General features: G+C 39.4%; 1 protein-coding gene across 1 annotated transcript in view; it reads left to right on the top strand.

Moving 5' to 3' along the window:
* Nucleotides 1–17,248, top strand: part of LOC124605435 (4-hydroxybutyrate coenzyme A transferase) — a 137,343-nt gene that overhangs the window by 10,829 nt on the left and 109,266 nt on the right. The window contains exon 2 of the mRNA XM_047137101.1: nt 13,718–13,870. Within this exon, the coding sequence (XP_046993057.1) occupies nt 13,718–13,870 (153 nt within the window). The remainder of the gene's footprint in view (nt 1–13,717; nt 13,871–17,248) is intronic.

Below are 17,248 nucleotides of genomic sequence, written 5' to 3'. Positions count from 1 at the left end.
ACCTCAGTGTTTGGTCTCTTACCCCCAGACAAACCTACCTACGTACCTCCAGGCAGGCCACTTGAGTTGACCACATTAATCCAACAATTCCCCCCCCCCCCCCCCTTTCTCCTGCTTTGGGACTTAAATGCACACCAGTCCTTGTGGGGTTAATACCACTTCATCTGGTATAGGTCTTCTTAGTTGACCAGCTTCTCACAGACCACATTCTGAGCCGCCGCAATAATTGTTCTCTTACCCCCTGCAGTATCGCCCATGAGACCTTTTCAGTAATCGATCTATCGATCTCTTCCCCAAATTTTGTGACTTTGACACATTGGTCACTACACGATGACCTTTGTGACAATGATCATTGACACTGCTGGAGCTGCTATTCACCTTTCTACAGGTTTCCCATACCATCAGCTGGTGCCATGGTAGACCGAAGACATTGCAATAGCTATTCAGGATCGGCAAAAGAGGAGGATATTAGGAGATGCAATCACTAATTAGTCCTGGTACTCTGAAACAGAGTGTACGTAACAGACCTACTGCAGAAGGAAGCGCTTGATTTTTCTCTTAGCACACATTTCTGCATATACTTCATTGTGTTACTTAGGCGCTTCCTATATACCACGCAATTGTTTCTCTAGTACCATTTGAAAAATTGTGGCGTGTGTTATACTAATACACACTGATCAGTCAGAACACTGTGACCACCTACTAATAGCTGGTATGTCCACCTTTGGCATGGAGTGGTGCATTGCGGCATGGATGCAGTGAGGCATTGGTAGGTCACTGAAGGGAGCTGGCACCACATATGTGTAACCAAGTCACCTAATACCCGTAAATTCCAGGGAGAGGACCATGGGCTCTGACACCACGTTCAGTCACATCCCAGATGTGTTAGTGGGTTCAGATCTGGCGAGTTGACAGGCCAGCACTTCAGTTGGAACTCGTCACTGGTTCCTTGACTGACTCCGTGACCTTCTCGACCTTGTGATAAGGCGCATTATGTTGCTGAAAAATGCCACTCCAGTTGGGAAAATGGTCGTGATGAAGCGGTGTAAGTGGTCTGGACCCAGTGCATGATACTCCTTGGTCACCATGGTGCCTTGTATGAGCTCTCTGGACACTTGGATGCCCACGTGAATGTTCGCCAGAGCATAGTGGAGCAACCGCCAGCTTTCCTCCGAGCCACAGTAAAGATGTTACCGAGCTGTTCCCCTGGAAGACACCGGATTCCCGCCCTCCCATTGGGATGATGATGAAGATATTGGGATTCATCAGACCAAGAAACACACTGCCACTGCGCCGATGCGTATTGCCGATGGTCACTTTCCCATTTCAGTCGCAGTTGCCGACGACGTGGTGTAACGTTGGCACATGCACGGGTGTCGGCTGAGGAGGCCCATCGTTGGGAGTGTTCAATGCACTGTGTGTTCACACGGACTGGTACTCTGCCCAGCACCAAAGTCTGATGTAGGTTCCTCCCCAATTCGTCGCCTGTTCAGTATTACCAGTCTGGCCAGCATACGAAGTCCGACATCTGTAACGAGGAGTGGCCGCCCAACCCCACGACTTCTGTACGTAATTTCACCTTGGCTTCGCCACATGCTGAAGACAGTAATCAACACACCTCGAACCCCCGACAAATCGTGCAGTTTCTGAAGTGCTCGTTCCAAGCCTCTGGGCCATCACAGTCTGCTCTCAGTCAATTTCAGTCAGATACATTATGCGCCTTGCCCATTCTACGCCCAGCCAGCACGCTCATGATACTACATGCACCAGTGTGTTTCCAAGTCATTCCTCAGCAGGTGACGCTGTTATCGCCTGGACGCTTTATACCGATACTGGGGCGTTGGTCATAACATTCCGGCTGATCTGCTTGTAGACACATCGCGCCTTGAAAATTTTCTGCTCAAAGAAATAAAACTGTATCTACAGTCTAAGCTTGGTGTAGTTTCTCGCTACCTGCCAATCCAGAATTTAAATTTCACAGTAGCACGCACACTACTGGTCCTTACGCGCGTTGGATATAATGTTGAAGTTCACATCGAGCGCAGTGACTTAAGATATTGTCTCCTTACTTGGGAGCAGCTGATTAAAAATTTTGTCGGGGTATCCAGACTCAATTTCCCGTGGTTGCCACCAGCCACTTCATATGACCGTCAGTTGGTCTTCTTTCCCGTCCTTCTACACTTGAGTTCGTATACCATCTAACAGTGGAAACGGCAAACAATACCAGCTGTTACTGCCACTTGTTATCTTTAACAGATTTTGTCAAGCTCGCAAAAATTTTAGTGCCTTTTGTCCCTGGTTATTGTTCTGGCACAGTTTCTCGTGCCGCGCGCCACGCGAGTACTGCGGGAGGAATGAGGCAGGGAGCGGGAAGGCAGTCCTGCCGTATGTTCACTTCGGCATGGCGCATATGGGCAGTGGAAGTATTGCCCATCCGAAAAAATACGGCTTTGCTGTACACTGAATTTTATGATCACTGAATAGTGTTTCGCTTTTCGGTGTTAAAGCGCTCCATCTCTTTTCGTTAGTACTTAATAGTTTTCAGTTACATACATCTCTACAGTTATCTTGTTTTATTTATTCTTTTGTCAAGAACAGTTCAATAACTGGTGAGCCGTTAGTCCTCGGATAATGTTCTGCCTCCACAATGTTTTCAGATTGTGAGAAAATGGTTCAAATGGCTCTGAGCATTGTGGGACTTACCATCTGAGGTCACCAGTCCCCTAGAACTTAGAACTACTTAAACCTAAGAAACCTAAGGACACATCACACAGCCATGCGCGAGGCAGGATTCGAACCTGCGACCGTAGCAGTCGCGCGGTTCCGGACTGAAGCGTCTAGAACCGCTCGGCCACTGCGGGCGGCGATTGTGAGAAGGGACAGACGATTCGTCGTGAAGGTAGTGAATAAGGAAGTAAGGAATATAAAATCGTGTGAGTCAGAAGCAAGGTAGGAAAGTAAAACAACGTTATCTACTTGCTGCCTGTTATGCTGACGTATCTCAATGATCTGTTGCAAAAAGTCGAAAAGGCGTAATTTCCACAGATATGACCCCTTTGTGCATCTGGTAAAAGGTGTCCAAGGAATGAAGTACGCAAGTTTCACTATCGTTTCTTGGATATGGATGTAATAAGAGACATTATACTATGTACGTGTGGACATCACATTTCCACTGCAAGCTAGAAACAGTTCAAAAGCAGTCACAAATAACGTTTTAAATGGCTCGCCGTGTTGAGAAAAAGCATTTCAATTGTTGCACACACATTTTCAGCATTAATAAACTAATTATACAACATGCTACATAAATGAAAGAAAATGGTCGGTATTATTACGACAGTAGGAGTATCTTGAAATATTGTGGTAATGAAAGATTGTGGTGATTAGATGTATTTAATTTGTTGGAATGTATTACTGACAAAAGGTAGATCTACTTTCATGACAATGTTTTTCGAACGATGTGAACTCCCACTCACAAGACACACATGGCTAGTTTCCGCATTCCTATCCCGTACATTATACTCAGCTGCTGACAATGCCCTGACCATTGTGTTGTGCGACAGATCAACTGCATATTTTTCTCAGTGACAACTACTTTATTCGCGAATCACACATTGTCAATTTGGCAAACCGTAGGTGAGTAATCAGCATCTGGCATGTGCCTATCGTTCCGCCTGAAGAGAACGCTCGTCATTATTTTAATGCTGTTCAGATCAAGAGAAGGAATCAAATCCTTTAGTAACTTTCCTTTCCAGTCGTTCAGTGTTAAAAATACGATGGGTTATGGGGATTGAACCAAAATTCCAAAAGAATTGGCAATTTATTTTTGTGTTAATTGTTAACCATTTTTCATTCGAAGAAGCATCACCATTTATGAGTAACGGCCACATTTCTTTCTGACAGGTTTAACTGTAATTCCTGTGTCAAAACACAGTGTAATTAGCGTAAACTCATCTCACAGCAGCTATTGCGACAGAATTCTGAAACAGAGTGCCTCATTAAACAAGTAATTAGCAATGAGAGAGCTCAATAGTTTAAGAAAAACTTCATACTGTCCGTTTGCAGTAACATAAGAGAAGAAATTTCATTTTTATTTCCATACTAGGAAACTCTTTGTTTCACTAGCTGTCGATAACTTAAAAAATTAGTGACTGGAGTAAAAAAATAAAAAGGCAAGTATAACTACTGGTATATCGCCACAGTTCCGTGTGTTTATGGATTGGCAAATGACTCTCCTCCTTGTGTGCTGTCATTCGCCAAACTCTCGTTTCGATGTCTCGAGCGGTTTAGGAGATATGAGATGCGAATATTTTATTCTCGAGGGCGTCAGATCGGGAGTGTGAGCGCGCTACATAGGATCCATTTTCTCGAGATCGCAGGCAGATAGACTTCCTCCTAAGTCTAACAAAAATTAAACATGTTAGCTACATTTCATACGCAGCAACGTATGGTGTAATACGTACCAAACGCAAAATCATAGCGACTCCAATTTTTTCATTGCAAACTTTTCGAACTTTGCGTAGCGTCGTACTAAAATGTGTATACCACAATAAGTATAACCATTAGCGAGATTATGGGCACTTGGCCTCGAAGCTGACATACAACGCTACAAGGAGGGTAAAAATGAAATATTTGTACTGAATAGTTTTGTAAAATTGTTTGAGAAAGATTATAGTGTGTGCGGGCTTCGTTTCTGTCAACGCAGAGCGTCGCCAACTGGCGCGTGCAAAGTATATGTATGCGTTCTCATATGCTTCCTAGTTTTTATTCATACGAAACTGAGAATTTTCTTTGAGAATGTTATTTTGCTCTGAGTATCAACTCGGGAGAATGCTCTCGTTTTTATTCATACAACCCAATATGCGTTGGACCCGCGGGGCATGTGCGAAACGTGCGCGTCGCGCTCTAGTGTCCTGTCACGTCACACGTGCTGTTGTTGTTGTCTTCAGTCCTGAGACTGGTTTGATGCAGCTCTCCATGTTACTCTATCCTGTGCAAGCTTCTTCATCTCCCAGTACTTACTGCAATCTACATACTTCTGAATCTGCTTAGTGTATTCATGTCTTGGTCTCCCTCTACGATTTTTACCCTCCACGCTGCCCTTCAATGCTAAATTTGTGGTCCCTTGATGCCTCAGAACATGTCCCACCAACCGGTCCCTTCCTCTTGTCAAGTTGTGCCACAAACTCCTCTTCTCCCCAATTCTATTCATTACCTCCTCATTAGTTATGTGATCTACCCATCTAATTTTCAGCATTCTTCTGTAGCACCAAATTTCGAAAGCTTCTATTCTCTTCTTGTCCAAACTATTTATCGTCCATGTTTCACTTCCATATACGCTCTCAATTTGCGCTTAGCCTTAGTTGTAGTTCAGTACATCACGTGCTGAAAAAATGTTACCTGCAAAAATTTTAACAAAGCATGAAGAATAGTAATCCCACTACGATTTTCAGGAGAAAATTCGTAAGTATCGAGCTTATGAAGCTCAAAAAAACAGAATAAATTGTATAAATGTCGGTCATTGTCAAGGAAATTTTCTCCGTCGGTAATGATTCTGCCAAGTACGTGCCTTTAAATCGGTTATTATGTTCAACCATAGTTTCTCTGTGAATTTTGTATCCGAATTAAAAGGTTTAAAGTTTATCTGTGAAGCAACAAAACCTCTTCTTTTTATTTAACGTATTATCTTTTGCACTCGCCCTAACCCATGTCTTTTGTGAGCAAATTACAGTTATGGACGCAACTTCTTGATTTCAAAATTCCTATTATTCTTGATACTTTCCTGTGTTTAATTTTAAATATATTTTTTAAATTTCGCGTAGTACCAGCATTAATCAGCCCTGCATGATTTCTAGAAGTATTTAGAACGGGAACTTCTCAACAAAGACGACGTAGAGCATTGGAATTGATGTGCTTTGACGAGATACGGATCATGAGCCTTCCTAAATTATTCGAAGCGGAAGCTAGGCGTAGGTAATCAAGCATTCTGATTTAAATTCATGACTCATGGAACTTCGAGGCATTTGACACTGATTTACACTAAACTAAGAAACGTATATGGAACGTTGGAGCTTGAAAGTCGGCATTACAGGAATGAGCAAAGAGTAGATAGTACCACTTTGCCTGAAAGGCATAGATTTTGAGAGTGTCTGTGACGAAGTAGAGGGAAATCCCGGATTGAAGGAGGAGTAAAGAACGGAGGTGCCATATCACGATTTATTTTCTTTTACAAGCGAAAATTTTCAGATCTTTAAACTGTGGAAAATACGAATTAGTTGTTAAAGTAGTACACGTGAACAACCTTAGTTTTCTTGATGACGTTGTACGGTTTGCCTCTATTGAGGATAAACTTCAACAAAGAACGGAGCAATTTAATGGAGCAAGTTTGAAAGTAATAATAATAATAATAATAATAATAATAATAATAATAATAATCACACACAAAACAAAGACACTTCATCAGTACACGTAATACTAATACTCTTTTCAAACTGGGCAAGATCAAACAACTTACAAACGTGCTGCAAAAATTCCAGATCAAAATCCTTGCAATCCAGTAAACACGATTTACGGACTAAAACCATTTTGATACAGACAACTACAGGATCTACAAAGGAAAACCAGCAGTTAAAACTAATGAGAAAGGTCTCAAACAGTTTGGCACAGCATTTGCAGTCCACAAATCTATCAGAGACTCTGTCATTGACTTCCAGTCTGCCTCAGAACGTATATCAACGTTCTCCGTCAAATCGGCCAACAAAAGCGTATACCTTGATCAACGCACACGCACCCACAAATACCTATAACAAGAAGAACCGGCAGAAAGTGGATGACTTCTGGAATGACCTTGAAGAGACGACAAACAAAATTGCCAAACACCATGTAATAATCTTGTTAGGCGACTTTAACGCACAATTAGATAAAGAGAAAAAATACAGGAAAATCACCGGAATCCATACAGCTCACAAGAGAACTAACAAGAATGGGGAAAGATTGATAAACTTTTGCGAAAATTTCGGCCTCGAAATTATGTCAACACAATTCAAAAAATCCAACAAGAAACTGTATACTTGGAAGTCGCCCAACACAATGTTGGGTGAATTCCAGATAGACCATGTGGCCATCTCCAAGAGTAACACAGCAGAAATTCTGAATGTGAAAACGAGAAGATTTTTTGACTCAGACCACCATCTCCTACAGATAAAGACCAGATTACAACCCAATAGAAAAAAGCCAAAACTAAACAAAGTGCTGAGACCAGACCCCGAATACATAAAACTCAACAAGGAAAACACCTTACAGGAAATTAGTCAGACAAACACCACAAACTGGACAGAAATTGTGGACGTCCTCAAATCCACGATGAAATTGGGTCAACCCCCAAGAAGGAGAAAACACATGTGGTGGAATATAATATGTGACCAAGCAATAGTAGAAAGGATCAATGCCTGGAAAAACTTCAATAGTCACAAAACATCAGAAAAATGGCAACAATTTCTAGTAATCCGAAAACAAACATTGAAAACTATTCAGAGGGAAAAAAGAAATTATGACAAACAGCGACTAGATGAGATAGAACAAGATTTTAAGAATAACAACACCAGGAATTTTTATAAGACGTTTAAAGAACATATTGCAGGATACCAGCCACCCAATCTTTGTTTCAAGAAACCGGATGGTTCACTAGAAACTAACACGAAGAATAACTGCCAAATCCTCGCAGACTATTTCAACAAACTTCTCAACTGCGAAAGACCTACAGAGGAAATTCACTAAGAGACGTCTACACCAAATCCTGACCCTAAACCGCCAACCATCAACGAAATAGTAGAAATTATCAAGACACTGAAAAACAATAGAGCCCCAGGAGAAGATGGAATTATTGCAGTACTATGGAAACTAAATGATGAAAGATTAATAGGAAAAATTCACAAAATCATATTAAACGTTTGGGAAACAGAACAGATCCCTTTTGAATGGAAATGCGCACTCATCCATCCACTCCACAAAAAAGGGGACAAAACTGAACCAAATAATTACAGGGGTATCTCACTCGTACCGGTCACATATAAAATCCTATCAAAAGTTCTCATGAATAGACTAGAAGAACAAGCTGACCCACAAATAGGAGAATACCAGGCTGGTTTTCGCAAGGGACGATCATGCATAGAGCAGATCTGGAATCTGAAAATGATTCTCCAGATGAGAAACACTCGATACACAGTGGTTACTTTGGTAGATTTTGAAAAGGCCTATGACTCAGTAGACAGAGTAGCGCTCTGCAAGACGCTGGAAGAATTCAACATTGACAGAAAGACAAGAGCAATCGTTCGGGAAGCATTAACTGACACAATCTCCAAGGTTAAATTTATGGGGGATATCTCGGAAGCATTTGAAATCCAAACTGGAGTGCGACAGGGTGACGGACTTTCACCATTACTCTTTAATATCATTCTTGAAAAAATTATCAGGACATGGGAAAAAGAAGTCAAAGGAATCCAAATTGGCATTAGAAAAGATAATAGATTCAATGTGAAGCATTTAGCTTTTGCGGATGACCTTGCAATCCTCACAAATAATAGAAAAGAAGCCACTAACGCCATAGAGAAGTTACACAAAATTGCACAAAGAACTGGCCTGCAAATCTCATATGAGAAAACCCAGTACATAGAAAGTGTGCCACAAGACAAATTGCCTTTTGTGACAACCCATGGGAAAATCGTACAAGTACCACATTTTAAGTACCTCGGAGGAATCATCCAGCAATCAGGGATCAACCTAAAGGCTAATGAGGAAAGAATAAAAAAACTACAGAAAGCATATAAACTCACGTGGAACTATTATAACAAAAAGTCCATATCCATTAACGCAAAATTGAGGCACTACAACACTGTCATACTTTCGGAGGCACTGTATGCATCTGAAACAACACAAATAGGTGGGCAAACTAAAACAAAAGAAATAGAGAAACAAGAAAGGAAAATTCTCAGGAAAATTTTTGGCCCGACACAAGAGCAAGGAATCTGGAAGAAGAGACCAACATCAGAATTATATAAATACACAGACAAGATTACGGATACAATAAGGAAAAGGAGAATGCAGTTCTACGGACATATCCACAGGATGAATGAAAACAGAATTTCAAAGCGAATTCTTGAAGTCATCAACTCAGGCAGGGGAAAAACAAAATGGATAAAAGAAGTTGAAGAGGACCTCAGACAAGCGCACATAACAGTAAACGATGCAGAAAATAGAACTGAATTCAGGAACATCACCAAAAAACATAAATTTGACACCACAACACAGAAGAGACCAGGATGCAAATGGACAGCGGAGCGAAAGAAACAACACAGTGAACACATGAAGATAATTTGGGCTCAGAAAAAACATAAACAATCATCATAAAGGAATTCAATTTCAAACGCTCTCTTAAATGGGAATAATCGAAAATAATAATAATAATAATAATAATAATAACGTAATGTATAACAGTTCATCAGGAAATTTACAAATCATCAATCAAGTTCTAGAACCAATTGAAGATTTTTTGAATTTAGAACAGATAAAGACAATGACTGAGACGTATGCAAGAAAGAACTGAAGAGACGTAACGAAACTGGTAGATGACACTAGAAAACGTACACGAGCAACAAGGTAGCATGTAGCTGAAGACCAGCAAGGAAATGTGTGATGGTCTTTGTAACAAGCACAGTATATCTATTGGGCAATGATAGTGCAAAGTGGCTGTTCAAAATGTGGGCATGTTCGGTCTATACATTTAACATTTCTAGGTTAGAAGTACATATAGCATTACTAAATGGAACATATAGCGAGTGAAAGAAAGCTGGATCACAGAATGTAGAAATGCGAGTATGGTACGAAGTCACGCCCATTACTCGCGGACAACTCATAGCGTGACGCATTACAGTTTGTGAGAGGAACTGTGACCTTGGTTCACTCATTACTCATTTCAAGGGGACGTCTTAATACAGTGCTTGCATGTAATAATTGTAGAAAGTTGACATTTCAAATTTTATTGGGTCATTTATTTAGTGTATGGTGTCACAAAATAAACTTAATTTACATACGGTGCAGGCCATAATAAAAAAAAAGCGAGGTATAAAAGCTCGTATAAAAAACAAAACGGCATATATCAAGAGAGACACTGCAATTTTTATACGCCCTGTTGCATCTTGGGTAACAGTGATGAAGCTGCTGACGGTAACTCGATAAAGCGGCGTTCGTTCGACATGTCGTACTGTGATTTGTCTGTTGGTACCACATTGACATGCCAGTGAAGCTCTCATTCTTCATCGGTGATTTCTTCTTATTGTGTTCAGGCTGATGCCCTTTTTCCTATTTAAGTGGAACTCCAAGGTTTTTTTTTTTTGTGTTAACTAACAGTCTTCGTTAGGCGTTGCATATAGCTAAAGATAGTGGAACATGAATGCAGAAAACCATCACGAATAGTACGTGCCTGCAAGTAATGGGAAATGCCAGCGAAACCTGATAGGGCAATGTAGATTAGACTGCACAGGTTTTAAATACAAGTATACAGGGATACTTCCTTTCACATTAATTTCCTTAAAGATTTCTAACTGAGCCATCACTGCTCCCACGACCACTACATAACGCAAAAGTAAAATGAGAAATATTGAGTGTTTTAAATTCTTAGTGACTAGCAGTTCGATAGCAGGCCGTCGTGCAATGTCAGCCTTGAGTGCTCTTTACTTGGAGAATACCGATGTACGGTGATGAAAATATGTATTTGAGTATGCCTATAATACCGTTACCAAAGTTATTGCAATTCAATATTTTTACCTTTGAAATATTGCTTTTATTTTACATGACTTGACATATAACCGTGTGGTGCAATTAATGGCTACTAAGCTGACGTAAAGGTTAACGAATTCGACCCGCTTTGGGAAGAAGCGATGCTCACTTTTCTGTCTGGCAATCCGGTTTTAGATTTTCTTAGTTCCTGTAATTCGATTATGGCCATGGTCAGGATGGTTCCTTAAGAAAACGATACTCGATTTATTTCCCCATCTCTATTGTTCTGGACGACATGTTGAACCTTAATCTACCTTGAATAGCGACATCATGTAAAACAAACATTGTTTCAAAATGTAGAAAAGGTTATCACTCACTCTGAATAAAGCGTACATCATATCCAAAACTACTTAACAGCACCTAACAATACCGATAAACATTATTATTAAGTAGTTTAGTGGAATCGCAGGAAGTCATTTCTAGAACTGTATGGGAATTCTGTAATGAATAAAGTCTCCACTACAATGACCAAATAGAGGGGAGGGGGGCGTATTTACGTTTTTCCTTCGTATCATTTCTTTACAAAACAACGGTCAGTTATTGTGGGTGATAACTTACTGTAGGTCGTATTGTTTACTAGACCCATAAAGGTCTAGAGTCGGGTTTCCCAAACTGTTTTCGGTGGAACACTGGTTTTCTGCAGGAAATGAGTAAGTGCTCCACGAAAAACTACTCATATGGCATTTTTCGACATTTTGACAGTACTAATTATTTTTTAAATTTTATTATGATTTCTGTGTTATCACTCATGATTTAAAATTGAATAAACCATTAAAAGATATATGTACAGTAAAAATAAACTAGGTGTCCATCAAAGTACCAGGATTCTCAGTGTTCCTTCAGAGAACAAGTTGGGGAATCTCTGGCATAGAGGAGAGGTTAGCGTATTGAAGATATCGATATTGTCATACTGTTCTGATGAGGCCCACGAGCCAGCAGTCGTATCCGGCGGGGAGTGAACAATTATTTCAATAATTCTTGACTGTGCATTTAAATGCATGCAGCTCTCGATAGCACACAAAAAAATTAATTTCAGAAGTGGATACCTTCTCAATTACATATTGATTTCCCGTGGACCCAGCAAGGAGTCGAGCATTCGCGAAGTGTGGCGAATAAGCCGACTAGTGTAACGTCACAAGTTCGGTGAAGGGCCAGTATATCTCGAAAACCCCGTGCTCTGGATAGTGACGTCACTACTGGCTCCCCTTTTTTATGTTTTAATGGGATTGCATTGACAGCATAATCTCTTACGTAGCCCAAGACCTAGATTAGGTTGTACGGTGACTGTACAGTTGTAAGTTGTCGGAACTAACAAATCTCATTACGGGCATTATGAGTGTTGCATATAACAGAGTTATATTTACGTCCCTGATGAAAACCTCTCTTTTTCCACTACGGTCTGATATTGTCTTTTTAATATGTTATGACGGCATTAGTAACAAGAACATTCCCACCCCACCTCCCCGTCCAGCTCTCTATTGCTGTAGATTCGGTGAATTTTACGGTTTTGCAAATGTTTTTGTGTTACTGACATTAGTTTGTAGTTTCTTGAGGCTCATATTTCCTCCGCATTTACGTCGTCGCCGATTTATGGGTGGAGTATCAGTTGTTTATGCTTTACTGGCCTCCCTGTCATTATTCCTTTTTTCTCTATTTAAATTTCTTTTAGATGAGGTTAATTCCTTTTCTGCTGCACCCAGTTCCACTTTGAGTCCCCTTCATATTGCTTGTTGGTGAAGAAAAGACTTTATGGATTCCGTATCCTTGATGCTAGCTGAAGACGAAAGAACAGTTGCGTAAACTTTTGCACTTCTTCTGGTAAGGTGGGTTCAATCCTTATCTCTACACTTTCACTGTAACAGATTATGGGAGGCTTGTGGGAGGGATAACCCTTCCTGCCACATGCTAAATACCATGCAACCTCAGCTGCACACAGCCCCTACTTATTTTATAATTTCTCTTACCTTATTTTACTATATTATTATCAATCTCCCAGCTTCCAGACATTATTTATTCCGTTACTCTCTAACCCCTACATGGGGTTGGCAGGGTCAGATGTTGAGGTGCCTCTCGCAACAGATGAGACCAGTGTCACCCCTCATGTGCTCTCCCACCTACTGACTTACCAGACTCATATACTTTTACCTCTCTTCAAATTGTCATCACTGTCATCATTGCTGCTTTCTGGGCCTCGATTTTTATCACTCCTACATGACATTAAATTTAGGTGGTTAATGGGCTACCCCTTGAAAGAGGGAGTGATGATTTATCTGATTAGTTGCTTAACCCCCCCTTTCAACCAGCCGACCAACCAATCGTCAAACCCAAAGCAGCATCTATAGAATGAGTATGTGTAAGGACTCTTGTCAACTTTCAGGTATGTTATGTATTGTAAGCTCTGTTAGACAGTAAATGACTCAGCTACTAGCACAGATGTTTTTTTTATTGGCAACTCCATGGAGTGCTGTGTGCACAACGACCATGTATGTTAAATTAATAGGAAAGTCAGCATTGGCCGTAATATTGATGTTTTATTGATGGCAGAATCGATTTTCGATCACATAGTGATCATCTTCAGTGCTGGTATGCACAAATTAAACTCAGACACTGGTATCAAGTTACCAATAAGCAAAACTGAGAAGCAATCACAATATTGGTTATTGTGAGCGCTTCTCAGTTTTGGTTATTGGTAACTTGATACCAGTGTCCGAGTTTAATTTGTACATATCAGCACTGAAGATGATCACTATGTGATCGAAAATCGATTCTGCCATCAATAAAACATCAATATTATGGCCAACGCTGACTTTCCTTTTAATTTAACAGATGTTTTTATTGTTTGCAAGAAGCGTTGGCCATGACAGTTGCCTTTGGTCTTGTGTGACAGGTGACACCGTATTTGTCCAGGGGGCGGCAGCAACGCCGACCATCCTGGTCGACGCGATGACTGAGCACGGCAAAAATAACTGTCTGAAGGACATTACTGTCTGCCACATGCACACAGAAGGCAAGGCTCCCTACGTGGAACCTGACTGCGAAGGTAAGTACTGATGACAGACCTGCTTCTAAATTACAAGTATGTAAATTCCTCTGTACACAAACTAAAGAAGGAAAGGAAAACACTGGGGTACCAGCTAATTATTGTTATAAGTTGTCATTGTCATAGAAATGGGATAACAGACTGGTTTTAAAAATCAAATGTCCTGTTGCTTGTTCTTTCATTCAGTCTGTGTTCTCAGTCAAATGAAACTAGTCTCTGTGGCCATGTCAGCTATATGAATATTTTTCTCCCATTCTGGGTTTGTGGTTTCACTTTTGAGACAGTTAACGACAAATCTGGGATGGTCACTTGACTCACATGAATGCTTTCACTGCATCTCCAGGTAGGAGTGTTTCCTCTTAGCTACTTGGTGGATCTCTTTTGAGCATAAATGAGCCATGGCTAGGGTTGACAAATTTTGTAGAGACAAATACTGAGAATAGGTAAACAGACCTAAAAATGAAGTGTTCTCAGAATGTATGTGTGTATTGACATGAACCAAAAATTTTCATTCTTCTGACACTGAATTTAAAGTTTTGGTTAGCTTTATAAGTTTAATAAGTAGTGATACATCATAAATTAATGTTTAAATAAATGAACATTTACTTTAATAATTTAAATTTATTGAAGCTCTGTCTCTCTCTTCCTGTTTATTGCGCCCATCACCGATAATTCTCTTTTTGTTAAATGCTGAGGGTGGTGGTGGTGGTGGTGATAGAAAGCAAATAGGGAACAGTTTTTGTAATGGTTTAGTGATGTATTAACTTTCTTTTTAAGCATATTCTGCCATTTGTGGAAGTATATTTGCATGAAAAATGTGTCATTCATTAATTTTGTTGGAATTTCTTTAGTGTATTTCCAGAATATGTATCATCCTTGCAGATACTATGTATGATAAAGATTTTGCCATGTGGATTGCTTTTTATGCAGTCATGCAATTTTTTGCATTCACAAGCAACTGAGTATGTGTTATGTAATCGTACTGTTAATAAACATTGAAGAACAACTAAACTTAAGCTGCCTCCAGACACACAATAAAAAAGTATAATGACAGAAACAGAAATGATGGCAAAAAGTGCAGTCAACAATAGTGATTTAACAACAAAAAAAAATCTGTTGTCTGTTGTAAGATGAGTGCAGTTGCCACTCCTGTCATTGCAGAGGATGTGAACTTTGTTGCAGACTATTTATGTTTTAGCTAGAGACATGTTTAATTGTGAAATCAGGGAACCAGTCTGAGAATGTGAACATTATTTATTCATAAACTACCTATGTTTGTTTTCACAGTCTGTCAAATGTGGACTGGTTTATGTGCATGGATGTGATTTGCTCGTACATAGCCAGTGACACATTTTCTGTACAGAAACTTAATAAATGGCGGAATAAATGTTTAAGTGTTAGATTCAGATGATGTCAATACATGATCATCACAGCATTTCAGTATAGTGGAATGCAAACTGTGACTAAAGTGTGACAATGTTCCATCCTTCTTCATGTACACACAAGTTTGTATCCGTGGCAAGACAAAAGCTTAAATAGTTAGACATTAATCGCATGTAGAACAGCCTAATCCACAGAAATATATTAATTACTTTTAAATAATACAAAGAAGTGTTACTGTGTTCACTACATAATTAAATAAAACAGTTAAAAGGCTTGTTTTAACTTTGTTCTATTCTGAGATATCTTCAGTTACGGTATACCCTGAGTAAGGATAAATTCTGGTGGTATGTGTACCGTATAATGACTACCGCTGCTTGGGTTCAACCAATAGAAGGACTACTGCCTTTTTTCACTCTGCAGAATAAATGTCATTCAGTCACTTAAAATGCTGAACAGTGGTTTCAGTTGAAAGAATGAATGCGTGTTTTGAGTAAAAAAAGGAAAAAAAGTGGCTTCACTTGAAGAAAAGAAGATTGAATAATTCAGTCAACATGCAGTACAACAACTGACTGAATAATGTGTTCTTATTTGGTTGTTGCTTTCACTCCATCATTATAATTTTCAATAATTTTGGTACGGTGTCTGCCTGTACTGTCTCCACAAATTTTGTGTCCATAGTTCCCTGGATTGATGTTTGCACCTCCTTCCTTTCAGGTTGCAGTATAGCATTTTTTGGGGGGGGGGGATAGTTTTTAATCTGTTTGCAAGATTTCACATCTTTCACTATTCAGTGGTTACCTTATTGATAGTATGTGTGTTCAACATATTTTGAACGTAATCCTTTTTTTTATAAAATTTCTTCTTATACTGCCCTCCACTTTCACATTGCTGCTTATGTTATCTTTCTTCTCATTGCTCAAACTCAGTTCCATACAACAGTAACAGCATTGCCATAGTTTTATAAAACTTAATGTTAGTATCATTTCGTGTCTGGTAGACAAATGTCACTTTATTATTCCTTATATTGCTTCAAATCTTTACAGCTTATAATCTAAACTTTATCATAATCATAATGTATCTTACAGCCAAGATATTTAAGATGTAGCACCTGCTCAATTATTTCATTGCTATTTACAATATTAGACCATATAGGGTGTTTACTGTGAAAGGCCATAAATTGTGCCAAATATTGTGTAATTTGGAGGTGTTATTCTGTAAACAAATGGTGTAATTGATGTACTGCTAGCAGGAGGGAGTATTCACTTTCTTCATTGTTAATTTATCATCCGTATATAGTAATTAACTTACTTTTTTTTTTTTTTTTTAAATCTCATTTTGTTCGTTTTCGTTAGTTGTATCTGCTCTCGGCGGACGTCGAAAAACACCCGTTTCAGTTTGTTGTTGATCCAGTAACTCAGTTTTTTTATTACAGAGGGCAGGTAGCCTTCTGACCGAACATGCTGAGCTACCGTGCCGGCGCATTAGTGTATTTATCTAACTTAATTTCTGAATGCTTTGAATGCTTAGTGTATTCTCCAATTTTAGAAGACACTTTCAGTATAAATCTTTAAAAAATAGCAGGTGGGAGAGAACAACTGTCATTCCTTGACTCATCTCAGTCACTCTTGTTCATTCATTACTATTTCTGTTACATGATATAAGCTTTTGATAGCCTTTGAGGTATGGTGGATAACCATTGGCATTCATTATTGCCCAGAGTTTGTCAGTTGAGTCGATTGAAAGCTTTTCCAAAATCTGAAAAAGTGATTTGTGTTTAAAGATTGTTTCTTATAAATCTGTGTCACAAATAGAATTTTGAAGCCTAGGTAAGTGACCAACAGAGCAGCAGACACTGTAAATTGAGATTGTTCATTATCACATGTAACATTTAGATTGTTCCTTATCATGTATAACATTTAAATTTTATATGGATGACATTCATAACTGGAAAAAAATGGTTTGCTCTAAAATACACCGATGAGCCAAAGCATCATA

Source organism: Schistocerca americana, chromosome 3, assembly GCF_021461395.2.
Source record: "Schistocerca americana isolate TAMUIC-IGC-003095 chromosome 3, iqSchAmer2.1, whole genome shotgun sequence".
In the NCBI taxonomy this organism is placed as follows: Eukaryota; Metazoa; Arthropoda; class Insecta; order Orthoptera; family Acrididae; genus Schistocerca; species Schistocerca americana.
The sequence above is the reverse complement of the archived record's forward strand: the minus strand, read 5'-3'. Positions and strand labels throughout refer to the sequence as shown.